At 33.2% G+C, this 18,406-nt stretch overlaps 1 protein-coding gene and 1 non-coding gene across 4 annotated transcripts; one reads left to right on the forward strand and one right to left on the reverse strand.

Moving 5' to 3' along the window:
* Nucleotides 1-8,329: 8,329 nt before the first annotated feature.
* Nucleotides 8,330-11,037, reverse strand: LOC110633769 (bidirectional sugar transporter SWEET2a). 3 transcript variants are annotated; one of them, XM_058142096.1, is made up of 7 exons: nucleotides 10,778-11,024; nucleotides 10,215-10,251; nucleotides 9,904-10,120; nucleotides 9,632-9,790; nucleotides 9,426-9,545; nucleotides 9,150-9,288; nucleotides 8,330-8,902 (listed from the first exon to the last, which is right to left on the reverse strand). In XM_058142096.1, exons 1-6 carry the CDS (start codon nucleotides 10,836-10,838, stop codon nucleotides 9,175-9,177), a joined length of 708 nt encoding a protein of 235 aa, XP_057998079.1. In that variant the 5' UTR covers nucleotides 10,839-11,024; the 3' UTR covers nucleotides 8,330-8,902; nucleotides 9,150-9,174. The 3 variants fall into 3 exon arrangements, with proteins under 3 accessions (XP_057998079.1, XP_057998078.1, XP_057998080.1); XM_058142095.1 differs by having other exon boundaries at nucleotides 8,330-8,856; nucleotides 10,778-11,023; XM_058142097.1 differs by lacking the exon at nucleotides 9,426-9,545 and having other exon boundaries at nucleotides 8,330-8,856; nucleotides 10,778-11,037.
* A 2,568-nt stretch (nucleotides 11,038-13,605) lies between these two features.
* On the forward strand, nucleotides 13,606-17,060 carry LOC110646691 (exonuclease 1). The gene is made up of 5 exons (XR_009146809.1): nucleotides 13,606-13,890; nucleotides 15,243-15,340; nucleotides 15,461-16,352; nucleotides 16,436-16,491; nucleotides 16,623-17,060. It is a non-coding gene; the product is annotated as an exonuclease 1 (transcript).
* Nucleotides 17,061-18,406: the final 1,346 nt, after the last annotated feature.

Genomic DNA, 18,406 nt, shown 5'->3' on the forward strand with positions numbered 1-18,406 from the left:
ACTACTATCCCTTTATTCTCAGTTTCTGCTAGGAACACCAAGGTAGGGGAATGGAATTTACAAATTCCTTCGAGTGTGTGGATTGTCAAGGGGTTCCCTTCACCCTGACAATTCTTCTCATACCTTACCCCTCTGTAAGGCATAACATGATCCCGTAGAATACCTAATGAACTATCGAACTTCACCTACCGATAACTCATTAAGTACCCTACAAGGGATTTTAAACAATTTTCTTACATTTGACAATGGTGAGCATTTTCTAATAAGTATTTAAAACATTTAGTTAAAATTAAAACTAGTTAATAATTTTGGTCTATTTTATTTTTCCCAAATTTTATAAAATTTTTGATAGAGTTTCGTTTATGTTTTGAGAAAACAGTTCTTCAAATACCTGTAAAAAGCACTTCTAAAAATTTTTCTCAACCACTACTTCAATTTCTCAAACAATCTCAAATCTCAAGATTCCACAATCAACATTTCTCAATTTCCAAAATTCAATAATCCTCATAATACTAACAATACATTTCATTCAAATTAAATAAAATAGTTATACTCATATTTCATTAGAGACAAAACAATTTATATACATTCTTACAAAATTTACATCAAAAGAAATACAAACTAAACTTTATTACAAACTTCATACAAATTTTGTACAAGCTGCTCAAGACCCATTTACATGTCCATACATTTATATGCAATACATACATCAAAAGAAATATTTACAATTAGGGTATAAATTATACCCGATGACTTCAAGCTGATAGCTCCTCACACCTCAGCAGCCTCTCACGCTCCTCTAATTCAGATTCTGACAAGAATATCACGAGTACTAGGACTCAGTGGTGCACAACATACTAAAATAATCTTTATGCAAAACTTAAATCACATTTATTCAAAAATTTGACTGAACATGAGAATTAAGTACAAATCATGCATTATGAGATTTTAATCCCAAACAATTTCATTTTGAAGTATCAAATCACATTTCATAAAACCCACAGTTAAATCATGCCATTCGAAACAAATAGAATCTCAATAGCCAGAGGCTAAAGAGAAGTCACATCACAAGGCTAGCTAGCTCAAATATATAGATATCCATTCAAATCCTCTTCTATTGGCATACCTCGACACTTCTCTAGAGAAGGAATCAAAATTCGAAACTAATTACCCCCACTAGTCGTGTTAGTGAGGTGTTCAAATATATGGTCATGATACTGTGGTTTCAAAACTTATCTTAACAATTTGCTAAACATTGTCATTTCAAATATACACAATAACTTTCAACATTTCGATTAAAGCATCATAAATAATGTCTCAATTCACTTTTTCAAATTATTCAAAACAATATGCAGCAAATAATTTACAAAAATTACACGTTGTGCACAAACCTTAAGCGAGTCGCCTCTTGGCCTCGACTCGGTTCCTCGGGTTCTTTCTCGGTATTCTTTCCAACTAAAACACACAATTTTACAATGTTTCAGTACTAGAACTTAACATAAACCCAAAATAAATTTAGCTTCACTTTTACCTAACTCTAATGTACTAAACTCGACGTTCTTGAAATTTTTGTGTTTTGGATTACTATTCACTATACTATTCAAGTCTAATTGTTGACTTTCTAAGGCTTAATAGGTATGGGAACTCCAACTTCACCCACATACCACATTTTGGTCACTAAATTTGTTGGTTTTGGTCATTTTCTCAAAACTTAGGTCTTGTAGGCAAAATTGCCAATTTTCAGTTTTAGAGTCCTAAGTTGCACTGTTACATTGATCATTTTACTGTTGGAATTTGGCAAAACTTTCTTCATGGAAAATGTTCCCTATTGTCTTAAGTTTATTCTCCTTTTTGAATCACCCCAATTGGAGTTTTGTAACTCAAGTTATAGCCAAAATACAGTTACTGTTCATGCTGCAGAATTTAGTTCTGCAGATTTATTGCTCCAAATTCATTCAGTAATATGATCAAGTTAAGTCCATAAATTGATCTAATTTTCTTCATATGAAATGTTCTAATATGTCTTAGGTTTCCATCAGTTTAAGAATCACCTAAATCAGAGTTTTCTAGAGAGAGTTATAGCCATTGAAACTTTACTGTTCATATGGCAAATCTGCAGTTCTGCAGATTCAGTAACTCAACTTTGCTCAATAATTTGATTGGATAAATGGCATAATTTGGGTTTGTGTTCTTCATGAAAGTTTTAGGTCTATATCTCATCTAACCACTGGTAAAATTTCAGGTCATTTTGTCCTGCCTAGCTCGAGTTATGACCAAATGAACAAACACTGTTCATTTGGTCAGTTTATACAGGGCAGCCTACAATTTTCCAACTTTGGTCAATTTGTTCACTAGGTTTTGGTCACTTTTTGGGCATGCTTCCTAAATGAAAATTGTGTCATTTAGTGCCTATTTTCATTCCCAATTGGTCCCATACCAATTGGACTTGTAAAATTTTATTTTTGGTCCCTCAAAGTTGACTTTTGGTCATGGTGTATACCCAATCCGAATTTGGCTTTGATTCAAACACTTATAACACACTTAATTAGGTCACAAATGACCATTTCTCACTTCACATTAGGTCAAAAACACCATTTACAAGTTTCTCACATTTTTTGTCTCCAAACCCTAATGTCCAAAACCCTAAGTTTGTCCAATCTTCACAATTCATGTAATCTAAATATACAATTCACATATCTAACATCTATTCACCAAGATTTTATGTTTAACCTAACTAAATACCATCAAAACCTTAGGGTTCCATGGCTGCCACATTCTTTCTTCCCTTATTTAAGCATGATTTCCCTTATTTCTAATGCAATTTCACCACACATAAACTTAAATTCATGAATTCAATAAGAATTTAAACTTGAAATTGCACTTACCTCAACTTGAATTTGAATTCTCTAATTTCCCTCTTCTTTTCTTCTTTCTTTGATGATCAAGCTTCTTCTTAAGTGACTAAATCAAGTTTTTGTGAAGCAAGTATGGAAGGATTTGAGGTTTAATGGTGGTTTCAAAGCTTGAAGCAAGCTTTAATGGAAGTTTACAATGGTGAGGGAGAGAGAATGATGGGAGGTGGCAACTTTGCTTAGGGAGAAGACTTTTTACTTTTTTTTTTCTTTCCTTTTGTTTTGTTTTTATCCTTATGGAAGATCCAAAAATCCCAATTAAATAAATATATTAAGTATTGTTTTTATGGCATCATGCATGAAGTCATGTATGATGTCATGTATGATGTCATCACCTTTTGACTTTTCCATTTTCCTTTTTTTTTCTATTTATTTTTCTATTAGTTCTTTTATTTAATTCTCGATTCCAAAATTTTCTTTTCTCCGATTTTATTTGACAGTTAGGTCAGGAGTCAGCTTTCGGGGTCAATTGACCAAATTGCCCCTCGCCGGTTCATCCCAGTTTGCAATTAATTCCATATTTCTTCCGGCTTTCTGACCTAATTATTTGACTGGCTTAACAATTCTTTTTCATGATTTTCTCTTTTCCACTGTGTTTATAAGGGTCCTAAGGACCGCGGCGTCACATTTTACAGTTTGAAATTTGAGTTTAAAAAGACTTCGCAGTCGTTCCCGAGAAGGTCACCCATCGCTGTGACTCTCGGCTCGTTTAACTTCTTATGTTTCATTTTTTTCTTGTTTATACTTAACTAATTGGACATTACTAATTATTTGTGTTTATAGTTTCTCTAGTTGTCTTAAGCGTGGTTCTAATCTCTTTAATTGTCCGGACTGACTCTGGTCACCAGAACAGTGAAATATACCAGGCTATGCAAATAGGAGTATTACAATTCTCCACCATATCAACTTCATATTGAGTAGTGTGTTATTTCTTTAGATCGATCTCTATAATCTCTCCTGACCTTGCTTGCTTGTTCGGCTTACCTAGAATAGGATGTTCCTCAACATTCCCTACTTCATTATCAGTAGACTGCATTTCTTTTATTTGCACTGTGGATGTAGTTACGCAAGCTCTATGTTCCCATGTCATTTTCGAAGCATGCTAGGGATCATAAAATTGCTTTATGTTTCCTTCCATTGTCTTAGTTTTTTGTTCGAAGAGACTCGTTATGAGATGGTGTTGCACTTTGAGAGCTCGGTTTGTAGATAGCAGCTGCAATATGGACTAAGAGCCTGTTTAATTTAACTATTAGATACAGCTGATAACTGTTAGCTAATAGTTGTTACTGTTAGTTGATAACTAATAGTTGGTAACTAATGACAACTAATTTATGCTAAGTGTTTGGTATAACTATGTTTAGCTATTACTGCTGATATGTAAAATGATTAATAAGGGTATATATCATATAATTTATTTTATTATTGAAATAAAAAAATATAAATTTATTATATTATATTATTTATTTATTATTAAATTAAATATATAATTTTTAATTTAATATATTATATTATTAAAATAAATATATAATTACTGATTTAATATATTATATCATTTATTTTATTATTGAAATAAATATATAATTATTGATTTATTACATTATATTACTTATTTTATTATTGAAATAAAAAATAATTAAATTCTTTAAAAAATAATTAAATAACTTTAAAATTGTAATTATAAAATAATATAGTAATTATTATTATTGATTAAAAAAAAACTTATAACTAATTTTAAGTTTTTAGATGTAAAAAATGTATTTTTTTCATATAAATAAGTATTTTATATTTTATGTTATTAATAAAAAATATTTTAACAAAGTTACGTTAACTAAAATGTTAAGATTATAAATAAAAAAAATAAAAGTATTAATAATATTAATTTTCGAATTACATGAAAAAGGATAATATGGTCTAAATAAAAAATAAAATTAAATTAGCTATTAGCTGATGAGAAACAGCTCTAAAAATAAAGCTAATACAAACTGCAGCTGATGGGTATTATATCAGTCACCCATCAGCTATCAGCTCTATTTTTTTAAATTTACTAAAGTTCACCTGTTTAGATATCTTTCAACTATCATATGTGTAACACTCCAAATTTTTAAATAATTATTTTATATGAAAATTATAATATTCTAATGTATTAAATATTATGAAAATTTATTTGAAATTTTTTGAATTTTTAAAATCGGGTTTATTTTCTTAAGACAATAAATTTCATACAACTCAACTCAACTAAGCCTTTATCCCAAAAATTTGGGGTCGGCTATACAATAAATTTTATATATTTTTAAAAAATTAATTTAAAAACCACTTGGCAAATCTAAAAATATATTTAGATTCCACAAATTTTTTTGAGTTTTCTGTAATTTTTTCAAAATTTTTGGGGCTTGTTTTGAGTTTTAGGGCAGCGTAAAAATCTAATTTTAGGTATCTTAAATTGAATCAACCGAATCAAACTAGATCAGATCGGACTTGTTGAATCGAATAGGCTCATCTTTTTCTTCTCTTCCTTCTTCCCTGCACGCCTGATACTCTCTCTTCCTCTCTCATTTTCTCTCTCCTCTCCCCTCTCCACTCTCGGCCACCACCTCTCCTCCCTTCCCTAGTCGCTGGCGCACCCCTTGGAACCTTCCCTACCGCCGGCTACCATCCCAGAATGTTGGAAAATTGAGTTGAAGTCTCTCCACGCACGCGCGCAGTACTTCGAATTTTTTTGCCATAATTCGACTGATCCGGCTACCAATTGGACCGGGTTTAGTCTCAATCACTTTCTACACTTCGTGAGCTTTCTAAAGACACTAAGAACACGAATTTTCATTGAGTGGTTTGTCCGATTTAAGCCCAGGAAATTTTAGCCCATTTCGACTTTTGACCTAAATAACATCCAAACCGGGAACCCCACGGAGGTTCCGAGAGTGCTAGCGTGCTCCACTCAATGAGAGTTTCGCGATGATATAAATTTCAAAATTTTTTGATACCGAAAATCCGGTGACTCCCACAGACTTCGCAATATTTTTTCAAGCCTTAAATGAGCTTATTTAATTTCATAAAAATTATATTCTAACTCCTGGTGTTGTGGGCTTTGTGAAGGTATATTGGTTTCGTGGAAATTTCACCAGCGATTAGATTTGCAGTTTTGGGCCGGACAAACGAGATGCTGGAGTCGCTTCAGAAACGAGTCAAAATTACAGTCCTCGCCACCCTTTTCATATGCCCCAGACGCGTTCCAAATATCAGAATTGGAGTAGGTAAACCTGGACTATAAGTTTCCTTATTTGCCTAGTGCCAGGTTTAGAATAAAAATCTATAAAATATTCATGGGTGATTAGAAAATTATGATTCATTTTGCAATAGTCTTGTAGCATTGTTAAAGACCGCAGGGCAAAATTTTAAAATTTTTAGAGCTAGTTTAAATGATTTTTGCAAAATATTAGTTTTAAGTCTTATAATTGAATTATCGGACTATGTGATATTTATATGGATTGGAGGGCTCAGGAGGGGCCAGGTAATGTTGTTGAGTTGACTTGTGACTTTAGAAGTGTAATTTGAGCTACTTTGCAAGTTGAGTAGGTCCTAGGTATAGGGAAAATTCTATCGAATTTCAAGTATAAATTAGGGTATCTTTCGACTCTTTAAAGTCCTATTTTGAGTTAGTACTGATAAATTTATAATATAATTATTTAGATGATCAGGGTCAGTCATCCTCCTCTACTCAGCCGCCACAGTGATTCCCAGTGTACTGTGAGAAGTATTGATTTATTTATAATTTTAATATTATTATACATATAAAGCATGCTCATGTATTCACTTATAATTATATGTATCTAGCTATTATAGGCACTCTTTGTGTTATATTATTATTTGATGAAATTGATGTGGGTGTTGCCTTAAGGTAATTTAGAGCCGTGTGCGTTTATCGGTTTGCGTGAGGTGTGGTACTGGATATGGGTAGGACGGGCAGATCGACTTGGGCTAGTCTTGCTTGAGGCCCTATCCTTTTTATGATAAGTCAGAGTGAGTACAGCTTTGAGTTAGTCTCGCTGACCTCCACATTTGGATTATTAAGAGAAAGTCTAGCTCGAGTTAATCTCGTTGGCAAAGGTTAGCTATGTAGAGGATCAACTCTCATATATATATATATTTGATTGATATGACATATGGGTGTATGAGTGCTTTAAATTATTCTTTGTGTGAATATTGTTTGAACTTGGTTGAATGCGTTGATATATGTTGTATTTCATCCTTAGGAATACATTAGCCCTAGATAGTTATAGAAATTGTATTTAAAATCAATATTTTACTCTATGAGTCGAACGTTCACTTCTATTCACCCTTTTTTTTTTCTAGGATATAGGAGAATTCGTTTTGTGATTAACCTGCTTCCTTCCTCGCAGGTCTATTAGCAGCAAATATCAGTATTATATGGTATTGATTGCAAATCGAGAATTCCGCATGTGTTAGAAATATTTTAATTGGTTTGAGACCGTAAAAGATTATTTGTCTTGAAATTGTAAACCTATATTTATGCATGTGTGGTTTAATGGGAAGAATATATACCTTGGATGAGGGAGTTGAGCTCCCATTTGATATAATTGTTATAATGAGGATTTTGAGGGTGAGCAGAACTCTCCAAATTTATATATATTTTGTGATCACAGGTTGAGTGAGCTAAAACTCTTCATTGGGTAGTCTAATTTATGGTTGGACTCTATCCGATTAATTTCTTGAAAATGGACTCTAAATATGGGCTTTATGGTTGGGCTAAAATTAGTTAGGCTTACTACGTGTTTTGATGGCCTTATATTGACCCAATTCCTAATGTGGTCTAGGTCATAATTTAGGTCATGACAAATTGCACCCAAAAGGTAAACCAAATACTCTTAAGTCATCCAGAGCAAGTCATTCTTTCAAGCCTAAGTCTTTTTCTGGATATCAATTTTGTGGATCAAGGCCCTCTACATTTCTTCTAGCCCAGAAAGAATTAGCGGAGGGGTTAAAACTCTGTTCCTTCTGGCCCAGATGTGAACATGAGATAAAAATTTGGTAAGTACCAAAACTGAATTCAGAATAAAACTGCCAAATTTTCAGATCTTGATACCTGATTTTTAAAATCTCTCGTCTTCAAATAATGCACCGCTAAAGCCCTTTCTTTTTCTTTGATGGTTTTTTCGTCTTATTTTCACCGGCATCTGTCTTTCATTCTCAGTTTCTTCATTTTCAAGGATTCTAGCTGCAAGATCAAGGTTGACCTTGGGTAATCTTCTTCTAGTCCGCCGGAATTAAAAAAAAGAAATTGTAAGAATCTACAGACATAAAAGTAAAGACAGCTCCTTTCCGGACCATCACAAGAACTTTTGAACGATTTAATTATGGCCCTCCAGAAGCAACAATATGAAAATATAACATAGAGGGGATTGTAAGTTCTAATTCTCCGTTTAACTAAAAAAGAAATATCAACAGTGTAATATGTCCCATTTTTGGCATTCTAATTTGAAGTGCTTCCAACTTATCCACAGAAAATGGGAGCATGAAGGGAATCAAACATCTGATAAATTTTCAGACTTCACATCTGTAGTAGGGAACAACTAACAGGATTGCTAATTACAAATAAAAAAAAAAAAAAACAATCAATATGATTGCTAGTTAACAATAATGTTGCAACAAAAGCCAAAGCAGTAGCATAAAATTGGCAAAGGTGGTGTATTGACACAGTCGATTGCCGTGGCATTATCATAGACAGTGAGGTTACCACTGTAATAGATGATTGGTAGTCATCAACAGAACCCCTCAGGAGCAAGCAAGAAATTTTATCCTTTCGCTATCACTCCTCTTATTCTCTTCTTCTCTTGACGAGACTGCATCAAGTTCCTTGAGAATCATTAAAATCCATTGATGATTTAATAATAATCCACTTTTTTAATGACCATGCAGCAGCATTTATCTGTCGAAATGCCGCAACTTTCAATTAGTATATCAGAATCAAACTCCTGGAAAATAGACAATCTAGTGTAAATACAGATAGCATTTTTTTCCATAGATGTGCTATGAAATAGGCTGCTAAATGGCGTTAGCTACAGTTAGGCATTTATGCATATCAGGAGTTGCTGTCACATCTTTTAGCTTGAATGGCAGCTAACTCTGCAATTACCATGTATTTTTGCAGAATATGTCTTAGTTAAGGTTCGTGGGTTTGATACCCAGGAATTGCATCTCAGGGAATAAAAACAAAATTACCATGAATCATTGCCAATTGATATGCTCAGGCATACGGGGCTAACAAGGGTTCTCTCGAGTCTTCGCCATATTTGCTGCTATAATATGAGTACAACACCAATTGACATATACCCAAAATTGTTCCAATTCCATTTGGGACCTGCATCCAGGGGAAAAAGATGTACAAAAAAAGGGAAAATCAGAATGCATTTTTCCTGCCTTCACAGCATGTTAAGATACATGCATATCAAAATACAGGAGTAAAATCATTATGCATTAATTGGATATGATACTTACATAAATGAAAGGATCAAACTTCAACATTCCATATGAAAAGAAAGAGACACTCATCACTAAGGTTGCAAGGGAGAGATAGAAAGGCATGTATTCAACACTCCTTGTCTTAATCACCAAATTCTGGAACACAGGCATTAAGACATGAGTAAGAAGGAAAAGAGCAATCTGAAATTGGAGAAATGTACGAATAGTTTAGATGAACTTACAATGACACAAAGAGGAGACGCAAACATGGAAATGAGAGAAAAAACACTTAAATATCCGACAAATATCTGCCGAGCATGAGAGTAAAAAAAATTCACGCTCACAAAGACTATCACAGCAAATACTGCAAATACTGCAGCCAGTAGTCCTGACATCTTTAACTGCAAGAAGCATCCAAAGAACAAATGAAGCGGTCATTATTAAATATGCAAAAAGGGCAACAAGAAACTGCAGAAACATCAAGTGCATACAAAAATTTAAAGGGAATGATTACCTTTCTACCTTTATCGGCATACCAGATGAAGATACTTATGTAGATCAACTGGAAAATTGCCCCAATTGAATTGACTGTTGCAACCAATATGATACCAGGTGATACGATGGGCATGCCATACCAGAGACAGATCAAACAGTTCAAGAGAGCATATATATAAGGCAATCCAGAGAACTGTTCTGTTGATCGGCTTCTGATAATTCTCCTAAATGTTGGTCTGCGGAAAAAAAGGGAGACAAGATTTAGCCTTTATAAATAGGCAATTTTTCATTCTAGCTCTTTACCTCAGATAAATGATGATAACGGCTTACATGGGTGACAAAAATAACACGAAGGCGAAGATGTTCCCTGAAATTAATTAGGTAGCAGAGATTAGAATAGACCATATAAGCATATAAGGCAACAACATTTGATAATATGATGAAAATTTGGTAAATTTTCTGGGCAAACTAGCATGATACTTAGACATTAGTCATAACTGATTATAAGGTTTTAGCATTGCGTTCATCTTCTCAGTACATCAGTGAAACAGAAAAAAGAAAAACAAAAGGATATATATATATATATAACTTATTCCTCCATTTTTTCTGGCAATCATATAGAGGAAAAGGGAAAATATTTTCCCTTTTAAACATTTCAATTCTGAAAAAACCAGCAGTAATCAACTACTCATACCCCAACATAATATCTTTGAACAACGTCAGAAAGACTAAACCAACAAGAGGAGGGAAACCATGAGAATTTTTTACAAGATTGAGATATAAATCCATAAGCTTCATGAAAAAGACCAAAAAAAAATGTTTGAAAAGCACAAACAATGCTAAATGAAGTAACGTTATGAGAGAAAATAAGAGGAAATAGACATGTTAGTTACCAGCAATTCCAGCTGCATCACTGAAACCAGAGAAAACGGAAGATAACCCTGTCGAATTCATTTCCCAATCTACTGAACCCCCAAAGAGTCAAAGACCAGAAGCCAACTATCTCTCTCTCTCTCTCTCTCTCTGTACCTGTGTACATAAATATTTGCTAACAAGAAGCCCTTACTTACATTTCTTTTTCTCAAATGGAACTGTACAATGCATGGCCCACTTTGTCAAATATGGATGATCAAGAAGCTTGCCTGCCTATCATATAAGCTTTCAATTTAATCATGGACAAAAAAAAAAGCTTTCAATTTAATAATAATATTAACAAGACAGCAAGAAGATTGCAACATTTCAACAGCGCTGATGCCATGGATTTTTTCTTGATCAAAGAAAATAAAATATCATCTAGTGGTCCATGATACTGTATCTAATTTTCTGGTTCAGAAATAATTCAAGTGGACTTTGCCAAACTGGAAAATAGTACGGTTAAGACTTTAGAGGGACCATTATGCGATTGCATTGCAAGTATTGCATATATATCTCGTGGTTGATATTTTTTAGTAGAGCTTAATTGAAGTAAATAATACCCTTTCAATCACTCAATCAGATAAGACTAATCCTTATAGCAGAAGCCAAGGAAAATGCTTTACGTTTCTGTGTACATAAAGAAGGATCTGAAAATTAAAACAAAATTTTCATTATCTTTGTCTCTTCTCATAACTTCGCTTTCATCTTAACATGCCTCTCAAATTTGTGGTGAGGAAGCCAAAATATTGCATAATTTGTGTGTCACTTAATAACATGATTCTTAATTAATTATTTTGTCTATTAGTTAATTAATCTTTTTGTTAGAAAGGTATTATATATATATATATATATATATATATATATATATATATATTGAATAAAAATATTTTACATAATTTTTAAATTTCAAATATAAATTATTAATAAAATATAAAAATAATACTAATTTTAAAATAAATTATTATTAATATTTTAAAATTCAATTGTAATTAAATCTAAATTATGATTCAAGTGTAAAATAAATAAATAAATCACGATTGTTAATATACGTTTTACTATTTTTTTTTTGTCAAATATACGTTTTACTTTGCAATAATACACGTGTTGTCTTTTTCCTTTTGTCTGTCCATTTTAATTTGGGTGCGCCACCCAACCCCCACATTGCCCACCATTTAGTCAGAATTTTTTTTTCCTTTTTTAATCTTCGATTAATTTATGTATATTGAGTGCTTTTTTGGTGTTGCTTTTGGAACGTCAAGTTATTTATTTTTTGATAAAAATTATTGTTTTTTGATATTATTAAAAAGAATAAAACTATTATTTTAATATTTTTATAATTAAAATTTAATTAAAAATTTTTTTAATATTTTCTTATAAATATATTTAAAATAAAACTTTTTTAATAACAGTAATAGGCCTGAGCCTAATGACCTATCAATCCAATTTAATTATGGGAATCGGCTGCCAATGGTGAATAGTTCAAGGATAAAAATTGATATTTGAAAATTTTAGTTTTTAATTATATGATTATAATTTATTGATTAATAATTTTTGGAAAATTGGTAAAAATATATTTATCAAACAGTATTTAATTAGAACTTGAATTTAAAATTTTGTTGAGAAGAAGAAAAGGTATCTACAATGTTCAATATCTTTTTATAAAAATAAAATATTCAATGTCTAGATGAGAGAAAATGTGAGAAGGTTCATTTCTCATTCACAGAAAATTTTTCTCTAGAAAAGTCTCCTCCTCCTCCTTCTGTAGGCTTCCTTGTCGAGTAGCAGCTGCCCTTGTCCCTCTTGGGCAAGGGTGGCTCTGGACAAGGGTGGCTTTCTCACCTCTCATCTGGATTGTGGGTTGCTCTCTCCCACCAGATTTTGATGCTTTCGATTTTTTTTTTTTTTTTAATAAATGGAGAAATCCAATTCTTCATTTATATTGGTGTTTTCCTTCCTTCCCCCAACACATTTCTAATGGGCAATATACAATACATTAATGTCCCCTTATTTTAATTTTTTTTTTAAGTTAATGATAATATAAATTCTTAATTGACCCGTTAATAATTAATATCACATTTGGCATAACAACCATACACACACTTATTTTCTTCTGCAGAAGTAATCAATCAAGGGTAAGAAAAAGATAACAATAGGCCAAATTAATATATTATTATTATGGGAATGGGTTCGGAGATCTCCACACCATATAATATCAAACGCACGCATGATAGAGCCAAGAAAAATTAATTAGATGCAACACAAATTAAGTCAAGATTAGGAATAATTGCCATCTTAAATCAAAGCTTGCATTTTGCTTGCGTTAATATGAAAAGTCCAGGTCGAATCAAATGATTTTATTTGAATTTCATTGTAATTTATTATTTAATTCAATTTAGTTTTGTTTATTTATTTTAATACGGTTTGATTAAATTTAAAATTTAATTTTAATTTTTTTAATAATAAAAAATTAATTTTATTTAAATTTGAGCTGAATTAATTAAAATTAATCCAAATAAAATGATAATGATCAAATATAACTTTTATTGATTTTAATTTAATTTTAATTGAACTAAATACTGTTTTTTTTTATCAATGTTAATATAGGTGTTTATTTAAAAATTTATAGAAAATTAATTAAAATTGATATAATAAATATTTAATTTAATGATGATTATACTCATCCTGAACCGCTCAGCTGGCTGCAGCCGGTGATTAATGAGCTAATCACCCACTAATTACTCAAAAGAACTTCCTACCAACGCTAATCGTTAAGAGCATATTCCCCACTCTACTATTCCTCTCCAAAATGAATGGTAATTGATCACAATGCATGATTAGGGTGCTGCTCTGGTCTCCATTGGAGCTCAGGACTTGAAGTCCCAAACACTCGTCCTCAATTCAGGTCACAGCAGCTTGTGAGAGGACGAAGAATGGGAATAAAAGGCCTTTTGCCCCTTTTCAAGTCGATAATGGCGCCCATCCGCATCAACGACTTAGAGGGCTGTCGTGTTGCCGTTGATGCTTACTCTTGGCTCCACAAATGCGCTTTGGCTTGCAGTAGTGAGCTTTGCAAAGGATTACCCACCTCCAGGTCCCTGCTCCTTTTCTCTATCTGTGCTCATGTACGCGTGCTTGTGCATATGCGCGATTCAGTATTAAAATCTCAATCAGCTTCGTTTAGTGTGTGTGTGTGTGTGTGTGTTTTAATGAAGAATTTGATGCATTTCTGTCGTCTTTTCGCACATGTGCCCGCACATTTTGTATACATCATGAAAGTTGTATAAATTTCGTCAAATTGGGTAGAGGGTATTCTTGTTTTCATGGGTCGATGCATTTGGGAATGCTAATATTAATTTTGCATCATATGAGTGAAAATGTTGGCCATTTGCCCATTTGGGAGTGCGAGTTTCTGGGTGCTAGTGGCTATATTGCTTTTACGTAACTGCAATATCATTTTCAAAGTCGCAACAATTTTAACGCCTTTCGCTATCAAATTAGGATAGTGGGTATTCTTCACTTTAAATCTTGGTTGTGTAGGTGATCAGATGTGAAAAACTGTGATCCGTAGGGCTTATTTTTCGTTCTATTGGAACCAAAGGTGAAAGTTCCATGGCTGAAGAAATTTCAGTTTCTTTACTTTTTCTTTTTGTTTTCTGCAAATCAATTGGATTACATCAGACTTGGTAATTCAAGTGTTCTTACATTCCTTAATGTTTCATAACTAGAACTTGACAGAGGGTAATGGATATTACATCTAACTGTGGTCAGATAAAAGAGAAGTATTTATACTTCGGTCACCCAATACCGAGGAAGAATAGATGGCTAAGAGTATTATGCTTTTCCCATGTATCATGGACTTACATTCTCTTATGACATGTTTTCGTCTCATCTTTTAGGCACATTTAATATTGCATGCACAGAATAAATTTGTTGTGGCATTATGGTGTTAAAACCTATTCTTGTCTTTGATGTTGGTCTTCTTCTGCCAAGGTATGTTAGATGTCTTCAAAATCTCAAATTTGCTTTTGATTATTAGGGCACAACTTACATGTCCTACTACATCAAATATCAAATCAACTCAATGGCTAAGAAACTCTTTAGAGGATGTCATTCCAAGTTCCAATAGCATGGTTAGCTGCAGAGATAATTTTTAATATTTTACTTTTTTATTGTAAGGTGAAAGACTGAGAGTCAAGTAGCTTTACAGGTGTCAATCAAATGCAAAATGTTACCTAAATCTCCTTGTCAATGTTTACTTCCCTTTTGATCTGAAGGCATCAGTGCTTGATATATGTGTTTGTGACACCATGTTGTATAGATGAGATGACGAAATATTTCCAGCTCTATCTCTAGCTGTTTCATTTTCATTCCTTGAATTCAATGTTTTGGCAGAAAGGAACGTAGTAGCTTCATTTTCATTCCTTGAATTCAATGTTTTCGCAGAAAGGAACGTAGTAGCTGAGATGGAATTTTAAAGAGGGATGAAGTATTCACACATTTGCATGGATGTGGTACTGAATATACAAAAATTAGAGCTAATGGTGAGCTGACGGCAATAGATCTCATCCGTGTTTTAACTAATTTGAGCTATTTCTTTCCTCATAGTTCCTCTTTTGTTTGCATTTTGCTCTTTCTTTCCAATTTTCCTTAATGTCCACAAGGCTTTGCATCTCTGGAAGCAAAGAGAGATTTCTGGGCTCCTCGAATATCACCTATAAATTCAAGTCCAGTAGATAAATCGTCTCTCAGTCCCAAGGAATATTGCAGTGCAGAGGCGCATCTAGTTGCATGCACTGCACTTCAGAATCCCCACTTGACTCTGAAAATGGGGGAAGCACCCCACCTGATGACACAGTGAGTAATAATGCCATAACTTATGATAACTTTCAGTTATTACTTGGTTGAAGTCTTCTTGCCTTGTACAATTTGTAAAATTCCTCTTGTTTGCTGCTGAAGTTCTTTTATTTTCATTCTCTCCAACTTTGGGTAAGGATATAGCATCTTCAAACAGGTCTGCAAATTCAATTGTGAGTTATGTTAGTTAGACTACTCACCTAATTGTATATTTATGACACCAAAGGCATGACCAATGAGAAAGGAAGTTTGGAAGACACCTTGCTCCAACAATTCAGACATTTAATGCATAAAACTTGTCAAGCATTACTAAAGGAGTGTGATTGTTAGAATGTTCAAATGCCAAATGCAGTTGAAGACAAAAGAAACAGATAGCAGAAAGGTCATAGTATGGAGTTCTTATTTTATGCACAAATCAACAAAAAAGAGTCCTGAAAATGATAAACAAGAAAAGCTCTTAGTCGAGAATGATTTTGCCAGTGATCCATGTGATAATGTCATTCTTAAAAGTTTTTACAAGACAAAAACAGCAAACAACAAGGTTGTTGTAAGGAGCTCTTATTTTCAGTACAAGTCAGTGAACAAGAATGATCAAGTGAATGAACGGGGAAGGCTCTTATCATTATTTAAAATGCTTCTTCAGAGAATAATAGCATCACCATGTAACGAAAGACATGCCCAATTGAAACTGTTCAAAGAGTAAGTGCTCTACTTTTTGCATCTCTTTACTTTGGCACCAATCTTTCTAATATTTGAACCTTTTTTTTTTTTCTTTTTAACAGCTTCCGTTGAATATGAAACTCAAGCACGTGTGAACATTCATCTCTTTCTGAGAATGGTATGTCTTGTTGGACTCTCTTGGCAAGTAATGTACCTCTATGCATCCAGTTCAAGGGTGTCGGTGCCACTAAATATTCGTCCACTTAGCCCAAAAGAGTAAAACATCTGATATGCATTTCTTTCCCTTAGGTTACTGTCCTCCTAATCTTGAGGAAAAATATACGGGACAAAGAAAGAAGGAAAGTTTGGGTCTAACATTTCACACATAGATCATTATTCTGACATAGCGGAGAAATCAATGGAGAGATTTGTTTCAGTCATATCATAATTAGGATTCTCCGCATCTGGTTCTCGTGCTAGTGGTCTTCGTGCCCCTCTAAAAGATATTTGAAACAGGTGCCAACTGCTTGTAACATATGCTCATCTACATCCATAACTTGGTCTCTATTGACTTTAGGTTAAGTGGTAGTGTGGACTTTAGCCATTTTGCTTATACACACCAACCAACAAGAGGAGTCAGAAGACTGGACTAGCACTGCACAGATGCTGAATTTGTAAGAACATGGAATGGAGAATGTATATTGGCTGAGAGTCCTAACTCATTTCAATAGCAGGAACTTTGGATTCTATTTTTCTCTTAGAGAATGTAAGTGCAACCGTTCAGTTATTATTTCTTTTTTATAGGTGCTTTCTATAAAAACTTTACTTTTACTTTTACTTTGTCCTTCCCACCATAACATGTGATTTGTTACAATGATCCAAGTTAGTTGTTGACAAGATACAGTTTACTTAATGAAAAACAATTTACCATACAAATGGCCTTTTTTTGTATTATACGAGTGTTGCTGTAATTATTTCTAATATTGACATTTCATCTAATCTAGGGCCACTTGACTCAAAAATTCATTTTGGATTACTTGATGCAATTAGTTGCACTGCCTGCTCTACAATTGATGTTTCTCATACCGTATTCCTGTTAGTTGAGATGTTAAATTTTTTATTCTTGGAACTTTGATTGTCATTTGCGTAGATGAGAATGTTAAGGTGGATGAGTGACCATACTAGATTAGATAAAATCCGTAATGAGATTATTAGAGAAAAGGTAGGAGTGGTGCCAATTGAGAATAAGTTGAGAGAAGGGAGATTGAGGTGGTTTGGTCATGTGAAGCGTAGACATACGGAGGCTCCAGTTAGACAAGAAGAGCACATTAGGTTAGATGATAGAAAGAAAAGAAGTGGTATACCTAAACTGACTTGGAGGAGAATAGTATAGTATGACCTATAAGTATTATACATTTCTGAGGATTTAACCCAAAATCGTTTAGAGTGGAGAAAGAGAATCCATATAGCTGACCCCAAATATTTTGGATAAAGATTTAGTTGAGTTGAGTTGAGTTGAGTTGTACTTTAATTTTCATTTACGGGAAACTCTTGATTGCAAAATGTTCCAATGAATCTGATTTCTGTGTTCTTATTGCTTGTGATAGCATAACCAGATATGGATATTGAAACTTTAAGAGTTAATCTTGAAATAGTTCTACTTGTGTAAACATTCTTCTTAATTGCATGCTTTGTTTCGAATTGTGGAATGCAAAACTAATTGATGAGTAGAAGTTCATTTCCAGCATGTTTCTGTTGGTTAACCATATGAATTAGAGTTAGAAAGCTGCTCATTGTCCAAATTACCATTAGTCCAATTATATGCGGATAGTAGAGGAATGGATGGCCTGCACTGTAAGACAGGCTACCCAATTGTTTATATGGTCTCTGGGTTTGGTGTGATTGGATCCATTGTTTTGAACTTTGAATGATATAGGCATTCTTGGCTGAAGCCTCCCCTGGAAAGGCTCCATGAGATCTACCACATCGGCAAGCAAGCCCAACCCCTAGAGAATCGACCATAACTTTTGTAAACTGAAATTGTGGGTACATATAGGCTGGGTTTGGGGAGGGCCAGCATCGGATCAATTTAG

This window comes from Hevea brasiliensis, unplaced genomic scaffold (assembly GCF_030052815.1).
Source record: "Hevea brasiliensis isolate MT/VB/25A 57/8 unplaced genomic scaffold, ASM3005281v1 Scaf332, whole genome shotgun sequence".
NCBI classification, from domain to species: domain Eukaryota; kingdom Viridiplantae; phylum Streptophyta; class Magnoliopsida; order Malpighiales; family Euphorbiaceae; genus Hevea; species Hevea brasiliensis.

Coding starts and splice junctions, on each gene's coding strand:
- LOC110633769 (XM_058142096.1), bottom strand. CDS start 10,838: ATGAATTCGACAGGGTTATCTTCCGTTTTCTCTGGTTTCAGTGATGCA. Junction 10,121..10,214: donor GTGTTATTTTTGTCACCCAT/GTAAGCCGTTAT, acceptor TTTTTTCCGCAG/ACCAACATTTAGGAGAATTA. Junction 9,791..9,903: donor ATGCCGATAAAGGTAGAAAG/GTAATCATTCCC, acceptor TGCTTCTTGCAG/TTAAAGATGTCAGGACTACT.